This window comes from Melanostigma gelatinosum (genome assembly GCF_949748355.1).
Source record: "Melanostigma gelatinosum genome assembly, chromosome: 20".
In the NCBI taxonomy this organism is placed as follows: Eukaryota; Metazoa; Chordata; class Actinopteri; order Perciformes; family Zoarcidae; genus Melanostigma; species Melanostigma gelatinosum.
The window spans coordinates 21,458,054-21,479,855 of record NC_136653.1 but is presented as its reverse complement, the minus strand read 5'-3'; the positions used below and the strand labels follow the sequence as shown (position 1 = coordinate 21,479,855).

Here is a 21,802-nt window from a genome sequence, read left to right as displayed (position 1 = left end):
GAGAGAGAGGGGGAGAGGGGGAGAGGGAGAGAGAGAGAGAGGGGGAGAGAGAGAGGGGGGGGGCAGAAGAAAGAAGGAAGAAAAGGAAAGTGAGATAAATGGGTTGAGAGCTTTTAATTTGGCGAGACTCTGTGAAGCTGCATGTGGGGACTGAACCTCGGTGGGAATTACCTCAGAGATTTGCTGCCGTGGTAACGGGGTAAAAAGGGGGGGGGGTAAGAAGAAAGAGAGGGGGGGGTACATGAGAAAGGGGTGAGGAGAGGGTGAAGGGGAGGAGAGAGGGTGGGGGGGATTCTCTCCGGTTTGAGAGGAGGGACGCTCTCCCTGAAGACACACACACACACACACACACACACACACACACACACACACACACACACACACACACACACACACACACACACACACACACACACACACACACACACACACACACACACACACACACACACACACACACAGATTTGGTAGGAAAGGAAAGAGCTGGGAGTGCAGCAGACTGAAGGGAGGAAGGAAGAGGAATGGGGCTGAACGAACAAGCCTGAGCACACACACTCTCTCACACACACACACACACTCTCTCACACACACACACACACATGCACACACACACACACACACACTTCCTTTGCCAGGCAGTTAGACGTAGAGCGAGCGAGGCAGCAGAAGCAGCGTGAGGAGAAACCAGAGCTGCAGAAACACCAGACATCTGCTGGAGCCGCCTGACAGTCCAGAATCAGGGTTTACTGGACCCTGAGAGTCCAGAATCAGGGTTTACTGGACCTCCAGACAGCCTCCTGATGAAAAAGTCTTTTCAGCTTTTTTTTCCTCCCAGAGCATCTTTACGGACGGAGACCTGCTGCTGCTCCTGCTGCTCCTGCTGCTGCTCCTCCTGCTGCTCCTCCTGCTCCTCCTGCTGACAGCAGGTCATGTCTGTAACTGCTTGCAGACCTGGTGACACTCTTCTCTTCATCTAAGCAGCTTTCATGGAGTCAAACACTTGAGCCGATGATCACAAAGGAGCCACAAGTTGCAGGATTACAAACCGTCTCGTCCTCCAGCATGGGAGGAGAGACGATCCGTCATCTGGACTCTGCAGACAAACGTGCGGCGATCTTTTGACGTGTTATGATCGTATGAAAGAGGAAATCGGGACACCTGCTCACAGCTCTTCATTGGGATGTTGGATCATCGCCTCAAGAAGAAGAAGACGTGTTTGTTACTCAGCAGACTGAAGTGTTCAGTGAGCTGAACGTTCATCACTTCTGAAGAAAGATTTTAGGATCGGTGAGCAGAAAGAGTTCTTTCTACTTCAGAGGGAAATCAAGTCTCTTAAAAACATGAAGGAGACCGGATCACTAAACCCCTTCATGGTTTTACTGGCAGTGAATAGTTCACATGTCAGAGATGCAGGTCTGTGAACCTGAGGAGGTAAAAGGAGACACTGAAGAGGTCCCTGCAGGATTTGACTGGTGGCTCCAGAGACCGGCTTCAGAAACCACTTAGAGGACTCGGTGAGTGACACAAACGGCCGGCTGGTTCCCTCAGAGGAGCTCTGGAGGTTTTTGTTGGCACCTGTTGCATCTGAGCTCCTGTCTGATGTGAAAGCTGGTGGAACATCTCTTGGAGCAGAATCCTGTATTTCTATATGTGTGGACCACCGACTCCGTCTCCTCCATGTTCCTTTATAACTACAATAATATATAATAACAACTCATCTGCAACAGTAAATATGTGTTGAAGGAAACCGAAGGATGAAGACGTGATCTGTCAAACCACAGAAACCTACTTTCAGTACAATGTTCCTTCAACGTATGTTGTTTGTTTGTCTGCAGGAAACTGCAGCCAGATGTTTATTAAATATTAAATATATATTATTGTAGAAATGAGAGAGGAACCATCCCTCTACTGGTCTGATGGAGACCAGAGAGAGAGGAACCATCTCTCTACTGGTCTGATGGAGACCAGAGAGAGAGGAACCATCTCTCTACTGGTCTGATGGAGACCAGAGAGAGAGGAACCATCCCTCTACTGGTCTGATGGAGACCAGAGAGAGAGGAACCATCTCTCTACTGGTCTGATGGAGACCAGAGAGAGAGGAACCATCTCTCTACTGGTCTGATGGAGACCAGAGAGAGAGGAACCATCCCTCTCCTGGTCTGATGTAGACCAGCAGAGAGAGGAACCATCCCTCTCCTGGTCTGATGTAGACCAGCAGAGAGAGGAACCATCCCTCTCCTGGTCTGATGTAGACCAGCAGAGAGAGGAACCATCCCTCTCCTGGTCTGATGGAGACCAGAGAGAGAGGAACCATCTCTCTACTGGTCTGATGGAGACCAGAGAGAGAGGAACCATCTCTCTACTGGTCTGATGGAGACCAGAGAGAGAGGAACCATCTCTCTACTGGTCTGATGGAGACCAGAGAGAGAGGAACCATCTCTCTACTGGTCTGATGGAGACCAGAGAGAGAGGAACCATCTCTCTACTGGTCTGATGGAGACCAGAGAGAGAGGAACCATCCCTCTACTGGTCTGATGGAGACCAGAGAGAGAGGAACCATCCCTCTACTGGTCTGATGTAGACCAGCAGAGAGAGGAACCATCCCTCTCCTGGTCTGATGTAGACCAGCAGAGAGAGGAACCATCCCTCTCCTGGTCTGATGTAGACCAGCAGAGAGAGGAACCATCCCTCTCCTGGTCTGATGTAGACCAGCAGAGAGAGGAACCATCCCTCTCCTGGTCTGATGTAGACCAGCAGAGAGAGGAACCATCTCTCTACTGGTCTGATGTAGACCAGAGAGAGAGGAACCATCTCTCTCCTGGTCTGATGTAGACCAGAGAGAGAGGAACCATCTCTCTCCTGGTCTGATGTAGACCAGAGAGAGAGGAACCATCTCTCTACTGGTCTGATGTAGACCAGAGAGAGAGGAACCATCTCTCTGCTGGTCTGATGTAGACCAGAGAGAGAGGAACCATCCCTCTACTGGTCTGATGGAGACCAGAGAGAGAGGAACCATCCCTCTACTGGTCTGATGGAGACCAGAGAGAGAGGAACCATCCCTCTACTCTGATGTAGACCAGAGAGAGAGGAACCATCTCTCTGCTGGTCTGATGGAGACCAGAGAGAGAGGAACCATCCCTCTACTCTGATGTAGACCAGAGAGAGAGGAACCATCTCTCTACTGGTCTGATGGAGACCAGAGAGAGAGGAACCATCTCTCTACTGGTCTGATGGAGACCAGAGAGAGAGGAACCATCTCTCTACTGGTCTGATGGAGACCAGAGAGAGAGGAACCATCCCTCTCCTGGTCTGATGTAGACCAGCAGAGAGAGGAACCATCCCTCTCCTGGTCTGATGTAGACCAGCAGAGAGAGGAACCATCCCTCTCCTGGTCTGATGTAGACCAGCAGAGAGAGGAACCATCCCTCTCCTGGTCTGATGGAGACCAGAGAGAGAGGAACCATCTCTCTACTGGTCTGATGGAGACCAGAGAGAGAGGAACCATCTCTCTACTGGTCTGATGGAGACCAGAGAGAGAGAGGAACCATCTCTCTACTGGTCTGATGGAGACCAGAGAGAGAGGAACCATCTCTCTACTGGTCTGATGGAGACCAGAGAGAGAGGAACCATCTCTCTACTGGTCTGATGGAGACCAGAGAGAGAGGAACCATCCCTCTACTGGTCTGATGGAGACCAGAGAGAGAGGAACCATCCCTCTACTGGTCTGATGTAGACCAGCAGAGAGAGGAACCATCCCTCTCCTGGTCTGATGTAGACCAGCAGAGAGAGGAACCATCCCTCTCCTGGTCTGATGTAGACCAGCAGAGAGAGGAACCATCCCTCTCCTGGTCTGATGTAGACCAGCAGAGAGAGGAACCATCTCTCTACTGGTCTGATGTAGACCAGAGAGAGAGGAACCATCTCTCTCCTGGTCTGATGTAGACCAGAGAGAGAGGAACCATCTCTCTCCTGGTCTGATGTAGACCAGAGAGAGAGGAACCATCTCTCTACTGGTCTGATGTAGACCAGAGAGAGAGGAACCATCTCTCTGCTGGTCTGATGTAGACCAGAGAGAGAGGAACCATCCCTCTACTGGTCTGATGGAGACCAGAGAGAGAGGAACCATCCCTCTACTGGTCTGATGGAGACCAGAGAGAGAGGAACCATCCCTCTACTCTGATGTAGACCAGAGAGAGAGGAACCATCTCTCTGCTGGTCTGATGGAGACCAGAGAGAGAGGAACCATCCCTCTACTCTGATGTAGACCAGAGAGAGAGGAACCATCTCTCTACTGGTCTGATGGAGACCAGAGAGAGAGGAACCATCTCTCTACTGGTCTGATGGAGACCAGAGAGAGAGGAACCATCTCTCTACTGGTCTGATGGAGACCAGAGAGAGAGGAACCATCCCTCTACTCTGATGTAGACCAGAGAGAGAGGAACCATCTCTCTGCTGGTCTGATGGAGACCAGAGAGAGAGGAACCATCTCTCTACTGGTCTGATGGAGACCAGAGAGAGAGGAACCATCCCTCTACTGGTCTGATGGAGACTTTGATCAGTTCCTCTGAGTGTTAATTGCTGTTTTTAAGTCTTGTGATCGTTGTGACATCAGTTCTTTCTCTTCACAGGTTTCGTTCTCTTCTCTGACATCGAGGACGTTTTCTAGAATCCTTCTTCCTCCACAAACAAAGACTTTCTTCTGTCGGATTTTTCCATCTTCGCTCCCCGTTTTTCTTTTTTTTGTCCGAGCTGGAAGACGAGACGACCGCAGACGAGAGGCCGACATCGCAGGGTCTGCTGCCAGTGTGAGAGAGAGTGCACGAGAGAGTGCACGAGAGAGTGTGTGTGTGTGTGTGTAGCTGCACGCTCATCACACATCTCACGGCTTCTGAGTTATTTCCTGTTGCTCAACACTCGCTGTGAGGAAAATAAATCAACCGGTCGGATGTGAACGAGAACTAATGTCCAGAAGAAGAAACTGAATTTTCTAAATATTTCTGGTGGAGGCCGCCGGGCTGTGATTGGATGATTACAGGCCGCCGGGCTGTGATTGGATGATTACAGGCCGCTCTCTTCTTCTGCTGGTTCTTTTCTTGTCCTGAATTATTTGGGCTTTTCTGTGTTTTTCGAGGACACAGAAGTCCGTTTGAGGAGATATTTTTAATTGAAAACAAGTTCCAGGATTTTTTGGGATTGAACCTTAACTGGCTGCAGAGCATCATGGGAGATACGGAGGCCCGATGAAAACCTGGTTCCCGCACACAGATGTCCTCTTTTTGAACTGAAAATCACCAAATAATCACGTGAGAGATCATCATAAAGTCATTTCATGTGAGCGCTGAAGTGTTGATTTCCTGTCCTGTGGGATTATTTAGCTTTTTCCACATAAATAACACTTTTTCTTGAGGCTACAGATTTAGTTTTTTGGTCTAAACACTATAAACTTTTCAGACTCTGGAGCTGTGAAGCGTCCGTCTCTCGTCGGACCCCTCGTGCAGACATGCTCCCTGGAGGACTGGTGTCGGGTGGAGCGGGTTGCGGCGGCGGCGGCGGGCTGTGCCTGCTCCGCTGGCTCGGCCTCAGGCTGTGGTCCCGGCGGGGGACCCTGGTGTTCGCTCTGCTCTGGTTCGGCTCCTGGTTGTTCCTCAACGGTCTGGTTCTGGTCCACAGGAGCATCCTGTCCGACTACTGCACCGCCGACAAGAGCAAGAGGATCCTGCAGAGGCTGGTGAGTGAGACCTTTATTCCTCCGGAGGCTGTGAAGACGAACACGCTTCGGCTCACAAACCTTTTCTTTCTCAAGGCATCTGATTATTTCTGAGAGAGGAAGTTCATTCTTGACATTAAATACGAGGAAGTTAATCAGACGTACAAATCTTAAATTAAATTAAAGCTGCATTCTCTCTAGTGTCCACCAGGGGGCGACTCCTCTGGTTGTATAGAAGTCTATAGAAAATGACTCTACTTCTCTCTTGATTTATTACCTCAGTAAACATTGTAAACATGAGTTTATGTCTCAATCTCCAGTTTCAAGTCTTCAAACTAAGACAAATGAAAGATGGCGACGGAGAAAAAAACAATATGGTGACGACCACAGTTAAAGATGGCGACGGCCAAGAATCGGTGGAGTTCCCCTTTAAGTCTGGAAACATTTTCTCGTCTTCTTTAACTTTTTTTATCTGAACAAACAATGGGGACGTTCCAGTGTGGTGATGAACCATATGTTGTTGTTGTCGTTGTGAGAGTAACGTTGAATCAAACTCTCTCACAGGTTCACAGGCTGTGATGTCACTTTGAACCTCTCAGAGATCCAAAGTGGAAACTGATGAAATCTCAAATAAACACAGAGATCCAAAAGTCAACAAACATTGGAGCGCTGAACTCCGTCCATCTCGTTGTTTGAAATGTTGCAGCAACATGTTGACTGAGACCAACCAGAGCGTTTGTGTTTCCAGAAGCTCGTTCAGCTCAGTAATGCGGGACAGATGCACCAAAACAGAAGCAGCGCTCGGCTCAGCTCTCTGCAGATCTCTGTAGAACTCAGCTCTCTGCAGATCTCTGTAGAACTCAGCTCTCTGCAGATCTCTGAGCTCTGTAGAACTCAGCTCTCTGCAGATCTCTGTAGAACTCAGAGCTCTGTAGAACTCAGATCTCTGTAGAACTCAGAGCTGTGCGATGCGTTCGCTGACTGACTGTGATCCCGCTGCCGGTCCAGGCTCGCGTTGGCTGCTTCAGGCGCTGTCGTTCGCTGAGACACAGCTTCCTGTGGGATCGTCCCGTTCTGTGAACCTCTCGGCCTTTGAAGCTGCAGATTAAACAGCTCTCGGGTTCTTAAAGGCCGACGGGCCGAGTGAAAGGTGAGGAGATGAATCGTGAGGAGACATCTGACAGACGAGACCTCCAGCCTCTCTGAGCTCTCGCTGAGGACAACTCGCTTCATTCTGCGCATCGCTGACCAACGTCTAATAAGAACACGCTGAGTGTGATGCATTCACTGCTTACATGATTTTATATATATATACTGTATATATATACAGTATATATACATATACAGTATATATATATATACACAGTATATATATTCATTCTGTGAACTCTCTGCTTCTTAATTTCAAGAGTCGACGTCGACCCAAAGCTGCATTTTGGCAAAAACAATCAGAATTCTGGAAGCTAAAGATGACGGTGCTGAGTACTTCTACTTTAAATTGAAGTACATTTTGACAGTGGCGGGCCGTGCATTTTATACCTGGGCCTTCACTGCTGTCCTGCAGCTGAAATACCACCTTATAACCACATGATGGCGCCACAGCTATTCGTTTTTAAGGCTGTAACTATGTACGTCTTCGTATTAACCCGCTCGGTACGAGGCTTACAATACGTTTGAATAATACTAGAGCACTTGGAAAATGCAGAAGTTTAAATTGAGGAAATTATAATGTTTTCTGGCTCATGGAGGACAGTGGTTCTCAGTGGTTCTCAGATGGTCTGGCTGTGATCCACCATCACTCCTTAATGACAAGCCGCAACCCAAAGAAATTGTTTTATGATTTTACTTTCACATATGGAACATAGAACGTACTGCTCTGCAGTGTCTTTCCTCGTCTCAGCCCTCTGTGTCATGGTGCATCTCACTCAGTCAGAATGCTCATATTTGATGGCTGAGCTGCATCACGTGATGTGATTCACTACCCAACTAACCCTCTTAAGTTTCATTTCACGATAGTCGCCCACTGACCAATCACAGCGCACTCTGCACCTCGCGGCAGAGCTGCACTAATGCTGACGTCATTATAGGCGGCTAGAAGGCGCTGACACGTCAAAGAATACCCCCAACATGTCAAACTAAAGCTCTGATTGGTTGAACACGATGACAATCAACAATATCGTCCCCATTCACTTAAAGTGCTCATGATGCACTTGTGAGTCTGCAGGCCTCTGTCTCTGTTCTACCTAGAGACACAGAGGTGAGATCTGATTGGATAAAAGCTCTACTCAAAACAAGCTGCACTGGAAGCAGAGAACATGCAATGAGAACATAAGATAATGGAGAAAATATTTATATAAATTTGAATACATGTAGTGTATTTCAGAAAAAATATAAAATTATAAAATCGATAACTTTGTGATTCTGTTTAGGCCAGCAGAGAAGGCCTTGCTGGCCCACCACTGCATTTTGATGCTGGTACTTCTGTAGGACGTTCCTTGTAACAGAGTATTTCTACGCTGTAGTATGAGTACTTGTACTGAAGTGGAAGTGGACGATGCATCGATGGGTTGATTATGATCTGGATTGTAATAACGAGGAGAGATTATGACGTCAGGTTTTCTTCTGTTGAATTACTTTGTGAGTAAATCTGGAATAAGTTTGAATGAGACGATCATTAAATAAGAGTTCTGGACAGCAGATGAGAGACGGTGATGTCATGGGGATAAAAATACACTCTTGGGAAACTCGGTGGTCTCAGAGACGTGATGTGTGGGCGGACGGACACACGAGACCTCAGGAGGAGAGAAGAACGCGTATTCTGGGGCTGAGATTCGTCTTCCTGCCTGAATGAAACTCCGTCTGACGGGAAACGAGTTCCCACTGATGAAATGAACAGCGTGTCATTTTAAAGACACGTTATAATCACAAACACACGTCCGTCACTGCTGCAGGATACAGGAGAACATCAAACGGCTTCCTGAGAGGAAGATGTGGACGAAGAAGAGGAGCAGCAGCTGAAGCTACTGATGAGTCCACATGTAAAGAGCAAAGACAAGAGCCGTGTGGAGCAGAACATGAATTATTCATAACCTTCACAGATGAGCGGATGGATTACTGAACGGGCCTCGGAACAGGATCAGGGGCCCAAAGTGTGAGGGGCCCCCAGGACTTCACAATACAACATGTCTCTGGAAGAGACTTAAGAGAGACACAAACAAGTACAGAGAGACACAAACAAGTACAGAGAGACACAAACAAGTACAGGGAGACACAAACAACCACAAAGAGACACAAACAACCACAAAGAGACACAAACAAGTACAGAGAGACACAAACAAGTACAGAGAGACACAAACAAGTACAGAGAGACACAAACAACCACAAAGAGACACAAACAACCACAAAGAGACACAAACAAGTACAGAGAGACACAAACAAGTACAGAGAGACACAAACAACCACAAAGAGACACAAACAAGTACAGAGAGACACAAACAAGTACAGAGAGACACAAACAACCACAAAGAGACACAAACAAGTACAGAGAGACACAAACAACCACAAAGAGACACAAACAACCACAAAGAGACACAAACAAGTACAGAGAGACACAAACAAGTACAGGGAGACACAAACAAGTACAGAGAGACACAAACAAGTACAGAGAGACACAAAACAACAACAAAGAGACACAAACAACAACAAAGAGACAACATGACCACAGAGACACAACCTGCCTCTTAACAGCGCCGTGGCAGCGCTCTCTCCTGAGGACACGTGAGTCTGTGGATCTCATTGAATGAATCCACTTCTTTCCGTCTCCGGTTGTGGACCGTGTGGAGCCGTCAGCGTGATGCTGCTGTCCCTGGTGTTCAGGGCCACGGCCTGTCGTAAACCGAGGTGCATGGAACGCTTTGTGCCTCGCTGACTTCTTCATATCACATCAATCGTGTGGTCCCTGCAGCTCTGCACATGGTTTCTGTTTGAAGCAGAAATCTGTATGTTTCTGGTGATCCTCTGACTATTTATGGTCTCACCCTGTCGCTCCTCGTCTCTGGCTTTCTTCTGCCTATTTATGGCCCGACGGGTTTTTAATGTTCCTTCACAGGGACGTACGTGAGGGAGCAGTTGGTTTACGAAGAGCTCCAGACCGCCAGCTTACCGGGAATCTAACGCGCTGCGTTCAGGACCCGGTGCTGCTGAGTTTCAAACTCACGGTCTGCATGCAGGAGCGCTCTTCATGCAACGAGAACTTGAAGTGGCAAGAAGCAACTTTTATCAACCTCTGAGAGTACTGTGCAATCTTTAGTACGAAAGCACGTGTACTTTACACAAGTGTGCTCCACTCCATCATGTCTTCCTCCGACACGTTTACAGGATCAGAGTTTAAAACAGGAGAGGATGTGATGGACGCTGCTCCAGTTAACGAGTCAGTGTGGCCGTGCTGTAAACCCTCTAACGTGTTCGTGTGTCGATGTACATTCTACATGCATGATGTACGCTACATGAACACATGAGCAGATGGAACGTTAAACTCGTCTCCGTGTTCATCTCACAGAGGTTTGACGTCTTAAAGGGAAAGAAAATGTGAGTTAAATCTATTTAAATGAAGTCACATAAACATAAACATGAGCAGAGACGGATCTACGGAAGCCCCAAATATCATATTTGACTTCTTGTTAGCAGCTCTTGATGTGTTTGTAATAAATCAACAGACCTACGACGGCTGATAGCTGGTAAATAAATAATGAATAAATGACTGAGCCGGGAGCTAATACTCTCAATGCATTAATGTCTTCTGCTTGCTTGAGAATTGTTTTTAAAATTATGTAAATTTACTATTTTAATCTCATAGAATATATATTTGTTTTTTGTTTTTAAACCTAAAATGTCCTGAATACAACGTGTTAACAGACGATTGACATCTTTAACTGGAGCACTGCATCATATTTATTCGCTCTTTGTTTGAATTCTTCGTGAAAAAATAATGTTTTTCTCCAAAGTACGGAGCAACTGGAGCTAAAACATGAATTGTTGGACTAAACTTCAGTACAGTGAACCCAACAACCTTTAAATTGGACGTAATGACGTGCGCTGTTCTGTCAGTCTGCACAAAGAGAACCTGTTATCAGTAGAAACCAAACGCGGTCGCGCTTTCTTAATCTGTGTTCAGCCACGTCTGCTGCAACAGAAGGTCAGAGACTCAGATAAGAAAAGAGAAGAGAGCGCAGCAGAGCGCAATACCAACGAGGAGGCTTCAGGGTCACAACAAGACTCTGCTCTTCTCTCTGAAGACCACCGCTGACCCCCAAACAGTTCCTAACCACGGCGGCGTGGAGCTGCAGCTCTGAGCTTCACGCCACAAAAACATCGACGCTAACGAGGTTTTTACACTGCAGCTCCTCGTTAAAGAGCTTCTCTCAATAGAAGAGGGTTTTCTGCTGCTGGGCTCAGTATCCTGTAGCCAGTGTAGCATGAAAGCATGCTGGAATTAGCAAGCTAGCTAGCCAGCTGCTAAGTGAGTGAAATTTAACAACTTAATGCTTCATCCACACACTCTTTGTCTCACAACAGGAAAGCACATTATTACTGCGAAGACAAATGCCAACTTTGCGTAATAGTGTAGCATTAAAGCATGGTGGAATTAGCAAGCTAGCTAGCTAGCTAACGAGCCACCTGCTAAACGAGTCACAGCTTTATGTGTCACACACACACACACACACAGATGAGGTGTTATAAAGAGGTCAACAAGTTGAGGGTCTTCTTATTGTTATATTTATATTTTTTTACATTCATTTTTTTCAGGACATCCTTTCTAAAATGACATTTTGCCGCCTTAAGACTATTATTTGAAGCTCAGTCACATTTTGAATCACTTAAAGTTTGTTAATTTACTTTCTATCTCTTCAAAACAACGAACAAACCAAAATGAAGCGCTGATCTGCACAAAGTCTCATGTTTACATTCTTTGTTTGCTGATGAGCAAACTGTTCATCTAGAAGATGATGTCTCACAGCTAACATGTCCGGTTAGCACAGTGCTAACATGCAGGCTAGTCATTTAGTCCAATAGACAAACATAGCATTTGGTTTTGAAGATGTAAAGCAGAGCTTTAGCATGTTAGCATACAAAGCTAAAGAGGTGAATTTGGTTATTAGCTGGTTCTCATGCTTGATAGTTGGACAGTTTGACGTGCTGCTGACGCTGGAGGAAACAGTCAGAGGATCACTGAAGTCAGTAGGGTTCTTCTTCTGGGGATCGTTAAGTTTTACACCAAATTTAAGTTCAATCGGTCCGATCATTGTGGAAATATTTTAGTCTGGAGCCGCATATTGTTTTGTTTTATTAGTCACTTTGAGAAAAACATGTTTTTCTATCAGAGGTGTGGCTCGAGTCACATGACTCGTTAACCACAGAGCAGAAAGGCTCTTTTGTCTGCAGCCACAGTAAATACAGTAGGTGTGTGTGTGTGTGTGTGTGTGTGTGTGTGTGTGTGTGTGTGTGTGTGTAAATGTGTGTGTGTGTGTGTGTGTGTGTGTGTGTGTGTGAGACGATGAACGGGAGTTATGACAGGATTTTTAAAGCCTGAAGCCAAAACATGACTCAGCACAAAGCAGCTTCATCTCCTTTAATGACATCATTGTGTCAGACTATTATGAGGCTCGTGAAATATTTACCTTCAGGACGCTAAAAACCAGAACGTGCAGCTGCTCTGAGGAGCTCATTTAAAGCTGCTTCATGTCTTTGTGCTGAACCCGTCCCGCCGTCAAAGGACGGAACCCGTGATGATGGACCCTGAACACATCATTAATACGTCATGATGGACCCTGAACACATCATTAATACGTCATGATGGACTACATTTTCAACAACAGGATGATTTAATCGACGGGTAGAAAAGGAGCTTGGGCAGGTTAGCATCAGTAGCTACCGTTAGCATGTGTTATGCTACGCTAGCTACTGATATCTGTTTCACAAACTTTCAACATAAAGACCACCAACATTTATAGCTCTCACACACACACACACACACACACACACACACACACACACACACACACACACACACACACACACACACACACACACACACACACACACACACACACACACACACACACACACACACACACACACACACAGTAGAGTTGAGGAAGGAGGAAGCAGCTGGAGAGATTGATGTGACGCAAGACGGAGGAAATCCAGGGAATCACAGCGGATATGTGTGTGTGTGTGTGTGTGTGTGTGTGTGTGTGTGTGCAGGCGTCCAGGAGGACTACAGAAACTAAAGAATGACGAGGAGCTTCAAGGTAGAAACAAAAGAGTGTTTCAAAGATTTAAGTAGAAGTGAATCCAGAAGTCAGAGGAAAAGTTCAACACTAGACGTTCAGATGGACGTTGATCTCACGTGTGTGTGTGTGTCTTCAGTACAGAGCTGGAGTCAGGACGTTGTTAGCTTAGCTTAGCATAAAGACTGGAAACCTCCGTCTACACGAAGAGTTATGAAGTTCACTGATTAACGTTTAATCTGCTCACAAACAGAACGATAACAAACATCATATTTACATGTATTCACCTCATGAAGCGTCTCCACTGGTTACCAACAAACACACAGGACAGGTAGAGGAGGACAGGTAGAGGACAGGTAGAGGAGGACAGGTAGAGGACAGGTAGTGGAGGAGGACAGGTAGAACAGGAGGACAGGTAGAGGACAGGTAGAGGAGGACAGGTAGAACAGGAGGACAGGTAGAACAGGAGGACAGGTAGAGGAGGACAGGTAGAACAGGAGGACAGGTAGAGGAGGACAGGTAGAACAGGAGGACAGGTAGAGGACAGGTAGAATAGCTGAAAACTATTTTTAATTCACACACTTCATGATAAATTCATCAGAATTAAGACATAATAACTTTGCAATAATTCATCGTTCTGCTCGTAGTAAAATAAACGTTAAACGTCGTACGAACTGATCTCCAGATGAAACCTTCGTCTTGTGTGGAACCCGAGCAGCTGATCTGGTCCGGACAGACGCAGCTCTATGAAGAGGTTTCAGCGCTCAGACGCAGCTGAACGTCCTCGTTATCTCAACTCTCCCCTTCAACACCTTCACCAGACGGAGGACTCTTTCATCACCGCTCTCTGTTTCTCAGGACATTTAAGCCCGTCTGCTGGTCTGTCTGTCCCTTTAACCACGACTCACGTTACCCGCGGAGCTCGTCCACTGACCCCGAACGACTCAAGTCCCCACAACAGATCGTATCTATGTCTTCATACGTTTGACGACACACATGATAATATTAGTCCTGTACGAACCAGCATCTCGTGATTTGGGTTTAATAATAATAACTTTATTTATAGAGCACCTTTAAAAACAGAGTTCACAAAGTGCTTTGACAGACAAAGAAGGCAATAATAACAATAACAGAACGCTCAGTGAGACAGTCCATAAAAATAAACTTTGAGTTTTGAGTTCTGAACAAGTAACAACGCTCTTCATTCAATTTAATTCCAGTCTGTAATTTTAAACCCGTTTCCACCTTGAATGTTCCCAGAATTGTGTCACCCTGAGTTTCTACGTTGTGTATTTCAGAGAGAGTGCACTTAAAGGGTTAACGCAGGACCCGACGGAGCTCCTCCAGCAGGTGTGTGTGGAGCGTGAGGTGTGTGTGACGTCTCTGAGCTCACTGACGGATGTTTGTGTTGGAATGTGAGCAGAGCGAGGATTATCTGGGTAATCCCTGACCAGGACAACGCTAATCCCGAAGCTCATCCCTCACACCTCTGGACACTGAGCTGTTCAGACGGAGGAGAAAAGAAGGGAAGTCTTCACGTTGAGCTCGTTGGAGCTTCCAGGTGTCTCGTTTCAGGAAAAACAGTCCGAAAGATGAAGAGAACTGTTGCCAACGAGCTAAACTCTTAAAGATAAAGAGATGACGCTGTTGATCTTAGCTTCTGTAGCCGGTGTAGCATTAAAGCGTGGAGGCATTGGCACGCTAAGTAGCGGACGGCTGGCTCCTTAGCTAGCCTGATAATGCCTCCATCCTTTAATGCTACACTGGTCACAGAAAAGGACCCGAACTAAGTTGTTACTTGTCTGTTGATAGCGATGCTTTCCTGTTCGCTCGTTCCTGTGTGGATGAATCAATACGTTGTTACATTTTACTCATTTAGCGGCTGGCTAGTTAGCTACCCGCCTTACCCGCCTTAACGCTCCACCGCTCGGCATGAAACACAGCTAAAACTAGCGGACGTTAAAGAACAAGTGAAAAAGATTCCTGAAGACCTCTCTCCGTGTTTACCTCGTAGATGGTTCGATGCTGGAGTCTGGTTCCAAACTCCGTTTACAGCTCTGCGTAGCCGGCAAGTTATGACACATTGCGCCGTCGCCGGGTTTATTCGCACCAAACCAGTTCATAGAAACACACCTAATATTCAAAAGCTCACTTAGCTTGACAATAGATTGGTGCCCCAGCTATCGATCGGTACCCTAGCTATCGATCGGTGCCCCAGCTATCGATCGTACCCACGCTATCGATCGGTGCCCCGGCTATCGATCGGTACCCCGGCTATCGATCGTACCCACGCTATCGATCGGTGCCCCGGCTATCGATCGGTACCCTAGCTATCGATCCTACCCACGCTATCGATCGTACCCACGCTATCGATCGTACCCACGCTATCGATCGGTACCCCGGCTATCGATCGGTACCCTAGCTATCGATCGTACCCACGCTATCGATCGTACCCACGCTATCGATCGGTACCCCGGCTATCGATCGGTACCCACGCTATCGATCGTACCCACGCTATCGATCGTACCCACGCTATCGATCGGTACCCCGGCTATCGATCGGTACCCCGGCTATCGATCGGTACCCCGGCTATCGATCGGTGCCCCGGCTATCGATCGGTACCCTAGTTATCGATCGGTACCCCAGCTATCGATCGGTGACCATGTACTCATGTGTGTGACTCTGTTTGTCCCTCCCGCTCTGCCGTACAGTGCCTAGAGTTCAGCGAGGGCTCGGTGACGGGCGACATGTGCGAGGACCTGTGCGTGCTCGGCCTGGTGGAGTACAAGCGCTGCCTCTATTACGAGAACGGGAAGAAGGTGATCGAGGCGCGCTGGAGAGGAAACCCCGTCATCCTCAAGTCCAAACTGGAGAATTTCTCCTCGTACGAGCCGCTGGGAATACTGGACTACCAGGTGACGTCTTTTAAACGATTGATTTAAGCTCGGCTTTGGATCCAAAGCACGCTGAACGTGATTTACAGTGATTGTCTCGAACAGGACACAGCAGAGGAGCTCTCACCGCTGGATGTGGTTTTCTACGCCACGCTAGAAGTAAGTCACATCGTCATAAAGCTGCTGATCACACACAAAAACCTGTGAGTGCAGCTTCCCTTTCTTCTGTCTGATCTCAGGTACGAAACTCTCTGGGGCTGGCTGAGGATGACGAGGACGAAGGAGGAGGCGGAGGAGGAAGCAACAGCTCTCTGGCCAGACTTTGGGGGAAGAAGCTGAAGAGCAGAGATAAGAGTTACTCCAGAGCGGAGCTGGCCTCCCTCTGGTCTCTGCTGCAGCAGGAGGAGTACACCTTCCTCCGGTAGAACCGCCCGTCACGCAGGAAACTACTGCACCGCCAACATCCATATCACAGCCTTCAAGTAGAACGCTTACAACCGAGTCTAGTTTCTGAGGCATGAATACGAGTTCTCAGTGTCAGTCTTAGAAATAAGGGTTGCAAAAGGGTTCCTCGTTAAGGGCTGAGGTTCTGAAGACCCCCTTTATTGAGACAGGGTTTTTCAAGGGTAAGACTAAGGGTTGGCTGAGCTTCACCACATCAGTCCTTCAGGGTTCTAGATGAAACCCTTGGAATATAAATGGGTTCTCAATAGAACCCCATAAAATACTTCTGCCATCTGCTCCAAAATAAAAACTCGACGACACACTGATGTTTTTACCAAATAAGCTCATGGCATCCTTGAAAGCGACGCTGAGGGCTCAGACAACCCAGCGGGTCCAAAATCGGTCAAAATAAACAAAGAAGAAAAAGAACCGTGAAGATAAAATGAACTGTACCTCCATCTCCCCTCCAGAGTCCTGCAGGATCTCAGCACCCACGTGGCCAAGGTGTTGGGCTCCTGCGGTCACTTCTACGCCGTGGAGTACCTGTCCGCCGGGCACGCCTGGGACCAGAACATCTTCTCCCTGGAGGAGGTGGCCGTGTCCGGGGCCCGGGGCCGCTGGACCTCCAGGGAGATGGTGCACCGCATTGCGCTCAGCTTCCTGGACATGGTGGGCCACTTCGACAGCGACTTCACCCACAAGCTGCACCTGTGCGACATCAAGCCAGAGAACTTCGCCATCAGGAAGGACCTGACGGTGAGTTTTTATTCATCTCCGGAAAGAGAATCAAAGCAGAGCAGAACAAAAGGGAGGTTTTTTAAAGAAGCTATTAGAGAGAGCAGAGCGGTGGACGTGAGAGGGTTCTATAAAAGCAGGAGATGAGACCCTGAAGCTGCATCGACTGACTCACACGGAGCTTTCTTTACTCGACTGTGTTCATATCTTCCACTCTTGAGCCTCCCGACTACAGCAACACGAGCTGTAAAGATGTGAAGTCGTCATTGTTCTGGTGGTTTCAGCAGGATTCCTGTTAAAGCTGGACAGACATGGAACAGATTTAGCAGCATGTTTATGATGCCAAACATTGTAAAAGGTTTCCTGTAAAACAAAGAGCTGACATAATGTTCTCCACCAACAACAGAAGCTTTTATGTTTATTTCGTCTGTTTTATAGACAAAATATTTAATTTTTACGTCTTTTCTGACAGTAAAAACAGCTTCCAGAAAAGTGCAACTGCCATGAATCATTTCATCTGGTGCCGTTGTGTCTGCCAGGAGATCATGCGCTTGGTCGTGTGCGTCCATCTGTCTGTCCGCTGCTCTTCTCTCATAATACTCAACGCATCATCCTGATGTGTTTTGTGCTCGTTCACGACTGTTTGCTAAAGAACCTTTGGTTTCTGAAAAAATACCATTTTATTGACCTTTTTATTTTTTACATTGTCGTTGAATATTTTAAAGTGTAAATATATAAAGAGTTTTCATCTACAAACAATGTAAGAGTTGTAATTAGAATGAGTAAAGTATTCAGGTGAGATTACGTCACAATGTGCTGTTTGTTGCTATAGTGATTATTTAGCATCTTTAATAGTGTTGTTAATAAAGAGCAGAATGACCCTGAACTCAGCCGTGTGTGTGTGTGTGTGTGTGTGTCCTGCAGGTGGTGGCCATCGACGTGGACATGGCCTTCTTTGAGCCCAAGATGAGGGACATCCTGGACCAGAACTGCAGCAGCGACGACGACTGTAACTTCTTCGACTGCTCGTCCAGGTGTCACCCGAGCAAACGCAGGTGCAGCGCCCGACGCCGCAACAGCAACCTGCAGGTGAGACCGGGACCCGGGGGCTCGCTATGACATCACAGACACTCATCTGAACACAGAGAACGTGTCGAAGCTGTTTCACAGAAACGATTAGAAATATCACAAACACTGTGAATTAATAAAGTCTGAATGTTTCATTTCTATGTTTTTATTTAGAAATGAGAAAAACTTTTCATGTTGATGAAAAAGTTCAGTTTCCGTTGAAATGAGTTCATTTTACTTTAAGCGTATTAATAAACTACATGTTTTAAACATTAATTAATAAATAATTCAGCATCGCCTTAACAGAAAACATCATCTTTGTGTTCATAGTGTAACATTCACAGAACACATTTATTATTAAATAAACATTTGAGTTTATGGGATGAAATCCAGAGATTTCATTTTTGACTCAAAATAGTTTATATATTAATGAATTATTTCAAACTTAGTAAATCCAATATAAAACAGCCTTTTAGATAAATAAAACACAAGAAAAGTACATTTAAAAGGTATGTTTTGCTCTCCTTCTGTTCATCCGATCGCTGCTCCGTGTTACTGAACTCTGTTTATCAGTAATATGATCCACAATGTCCGTCTCTGAACGAGCTGCTTGATAAATGACGGCTCGTCTGTTTCCCAACATTTAATAACCCGCGTGCAGTGAAGAGAGGAATGATAATCGCTGATCTGAGGCTTCAAGCTGCCGACAGCTCGGCTTCATGAATCGCACATGAATTATACAAACGATGTAAAATATCAGAAACCTGTCAAGATGTTTAAATCTTCATTTTGTTGTTTGAAGTTTTTCTTTCTTACTGCAAAGACATTTTGAAGAATTCCAGTTTTTATCCAAAACATCGAAGATTCAAATCAAAAGAAAACCAAAACATTAAAGTGTAAAGTTGCAGATTTGACTTGTTAAAATTGTTCTGATTATTCTGTTTATGTTTTCTTATAATTCAAATCATTTATTCTCATTTTGTGAAACATGATTCACCAGTTCTAACAATAATAATGTTAAATCAACTGTAATACACGTTGCTGTTTAAAATATGTTGCACATTGTTACATGACATTATTACACTTAGTATTAGCTTTTTCTCTTTTGCTATTCGTTCAATTATTGTTATTATTAAGTTACAATTATATTGTCATTTAATTACATTGTATTTTGATGGACTATTTAAATTGATTCTAAATGACCATAATGACTCATCAGACTGAAAATGAATTATGTTACATTGTTGCAGTTTGAATAATAATAATAATAGTAATGAGCTACAGTTTGCCTCTATATGTCGACCGTAACTCGAAAGCCATTTTGAAGCGTCGGCCCGTCGGACTCGGAGGAAATGTCCCGGACGTCGCCTTCATCATCATCACCACCTTCATCACCATGACAACCCCGGGGACAGACTTTCACCGCTCTGACATGTCACATGATACGAGATACGAGAGAGCTGCATTCATCAGAGGAGAATATACGAGAACATGAGCCGGAGAGAAAATGTGTTTAACGGATGATGACGATGATGATGGAGGCACAAACACCTGATGATGAAGATAGATCGATGGATACTTTGTCATGAAGAGGAGCGAGGAGGAAAAGTTGATCTGGAGTACGTCGCTCGTTGTTAAAATACATTTAAATGCAACAAACTGAGTGAACAAAAGAGTGAAAACTAGGAAACAAGGAGACGACGATGTGAATAGGGAAGAATAAAGGAAGGAAGGAGGAACAGAAGTTACAATTAAGAAAGGAAAAGTGACGACGGCAGCAAAAACTACAGATGAAGAGAAACGATGAGGAAGATGAAGATGAAGAGTTCAAATGTCCGATTTGTTTCTTGATGTTTTTCTATCAACATACTTTACTGTTCAAAGATGGAAAAAAGTGTAAAATGACGAGAACAAAAGGAGAAGAAAGAAGTGACGATCAGAGGGTGATGACACGCTGCCGTCCTATTGGTCCACCTGGAGCTCAACAAGTGTCTCCATGGTGACCCCCCCCGCCTGTCAATCATCTCCTCAGAGAAAGGAGGCATTGTGTGCGTGTGTGTGTGTGATGACTGACTGAGAATGAAAAGCGAGGCGTCGTCTGCATAATGACGTAGAAACATCATCTCTTATCTTCCTCCCTCTTCTTTCCTTTCCTGCTCTCTCTACATGTTCCCCTTGTCTACTCTCCTCTTCTTCATCCTGTCATTTTTCTTCTCTTTCCACTTCTTCGTCTCCTTTCCTTTCACCCTTTCCTTCATCGTTTTCATTCCTTTCAATCTATCTGCTCCTCTTCCTCTTCAGGTGATTTGTGAGAAGATCTTCAGGCCCTGGTTTTCTCCCACTCTGCTTGGGGCCAAAGCCGGTCTCCCTCTGCAGGTAAGATTCTTTATATTACATTTACTTGTGTATATTTATATGTATTTATTTAAATTCACGTTGTGTATTTAAATTAATCTAATATTAATATTTAATGATCTCTGCTGGTCGGTCAAATGCAAATAATTAAAATGATTTAAAAGTAAGAGAAAGTTAAAACTTTTCATGTGTCAAAAAAACATTAAAAGTAATTATTAACAGAAGTACTCGGTTAAGTTTAGGCAACAGAAGTACTTGATTAAGTTCAGGCAACAAAAGTACTCGGTTAAGTTTAGGCAACAGAAGTACTCGATTAAGTTCAGGCAACAGAAGTACTCGATTAAGTTCAGGCAACAGAAGTACTCGGTTAAGTTCAGGCAACAGAAGTACTCGGTTAAGTTCAGGCAACAAAAGTACTCGGTTAAGTTTAGGCAACAGAAGTACTCGGTTAAGTTTAGGCAACAGAAGTACTCGATTAAGTTCAGGCAACAGAAGTACTCGGTTAAGTTCAGGCAACAGAAGTACTCGGTTAAGTTCAGGCAACAAAAGTACTCGGTTAAGTTCAGGCAACAAAAGTACTCGGTTAAGTTCAGGCAACAGAAGTACTCGGTTAAGTTTAGGCAACAGAAGTACTCGATTAAGTTCAGGCAACAGAAGTACTCGGTTAAGTTCAGGCAACAAAAGTACTCGGTTAAGTTCAGGCAACAGAAGTACTCGGTTAAGTTTAGGCAACAGAAGTACTCGATTAAGTTTAGGCAACAGAAGTACTCGGTTAAGTTCAGGCAACAGAAGTACTCGGTTAAGTTTAGGCAACAGAAGTACTCGGTTAAGTTCAGGCAACAAAAGTACTCGGTTAAGTTCAGGCAACAGAAGTACTCGGTTAAGTTTAGGCAACAGAAGTACTCGATTAAGTTCAGGCAACAAAAGTACTCGGTTAAGTTTAGGCAACAAAAGTACTCGGTTAAGTTCAGGCAACAAAAGTACTCGGTTAAGTTCAGGCAACAGAAGTACTCGGTTAAGTTCAGGCAACAGAAGTACTCGATTAAGTTCAGGCAACAAAAGTACTCGGTTAAGTTCAGGCAACAGAAGTACTCGGTTAAGTTCAGGCAACAAAAGTACTCGGTTAAGTTCAGGCAACAGAAGTACTCGGTTAAGTTCAGGCAACAGAAGTACTCGATTAAGTTCAGGCAACAAAAGTACTCGGTTAAGTTTAGGCAACAAAAGTACTCGGTTAAGTTCAGGCAACAGAAGTACTCGGTTAAGTTTAGGCAACAGAAGTACTCGGTTAAGTTTAGGCAACAGAAGTACTC

General features: G+C 45.7%; 2 protein-coding genes across 4 annotated transcripts in view; one reads left to right on the top strand and one right to left on the bottom strand.

Moving 5' to 3' along the window:
- Nucleotides 1-21,802, top strand: part of dipk1c (divergent protein kinase domain 1C) — a 38,298-nt gene that overhangs the window by 1,026 nt on the left and 15,470 nt on the right. Inside the window, exons 1-9 of one of the 3 annotated variants that reach the window (XM_079291608.1) lie at nt 532-1,514; nt 4,629-5,303; nt 5,452-5,728; nt 15,708-15,911; nt 15,996-16,049; nt 16,130-16,311; nt 16,805-17,090; nt 17,994-18,158; nt 20,439-20,513. In XM_079291608.1, coding sequence (XP_079147734.1) covers nt 5,501-5,728; nt 15,708-15,911; nt 15,996-16,049; nt 16,130-16,311; nt 16,805-17,090; nt 17,994-18,158; nt 20,439-20,513 — 1,194 coding nt within the window. In that variant the 5' untranslated portion in view covers nt 532-1,514; nt 4,629-5,303; nt 5,452-5,500. Of the gene's footprint in view, nt 1-531; nt 1,515-4,628; nt 5,332-5,451; nt 5,729-15,707; nt 15,912-15,995; nt 16,050-16,129; nt 16,312-16,804; nt 17,091-17,993; nt 18,159-20,438; nt 20,514-21,802 lie in introns of those variants that run through there. The other 2 variants (XM_079291610.1, XM_079291609.1) reach the window with 2 other exon arrangements.
- The window catches only part of cUnh18orf63 (chromosome Un C18orf63 homolog), a 35,647-nt gene continuing 31,137 nt past the window's right edge, over nt 17,293-21,802 (bottom strand). The window contains exon 15 of the transcript XR_013772902.1: nt 17,293-17,370. The gene's annotated coding sequence lies outside the window, so the exon portion shown is untranslated. The remainder of the gene's footprint in view (nt 17,371-21,802) is intronic.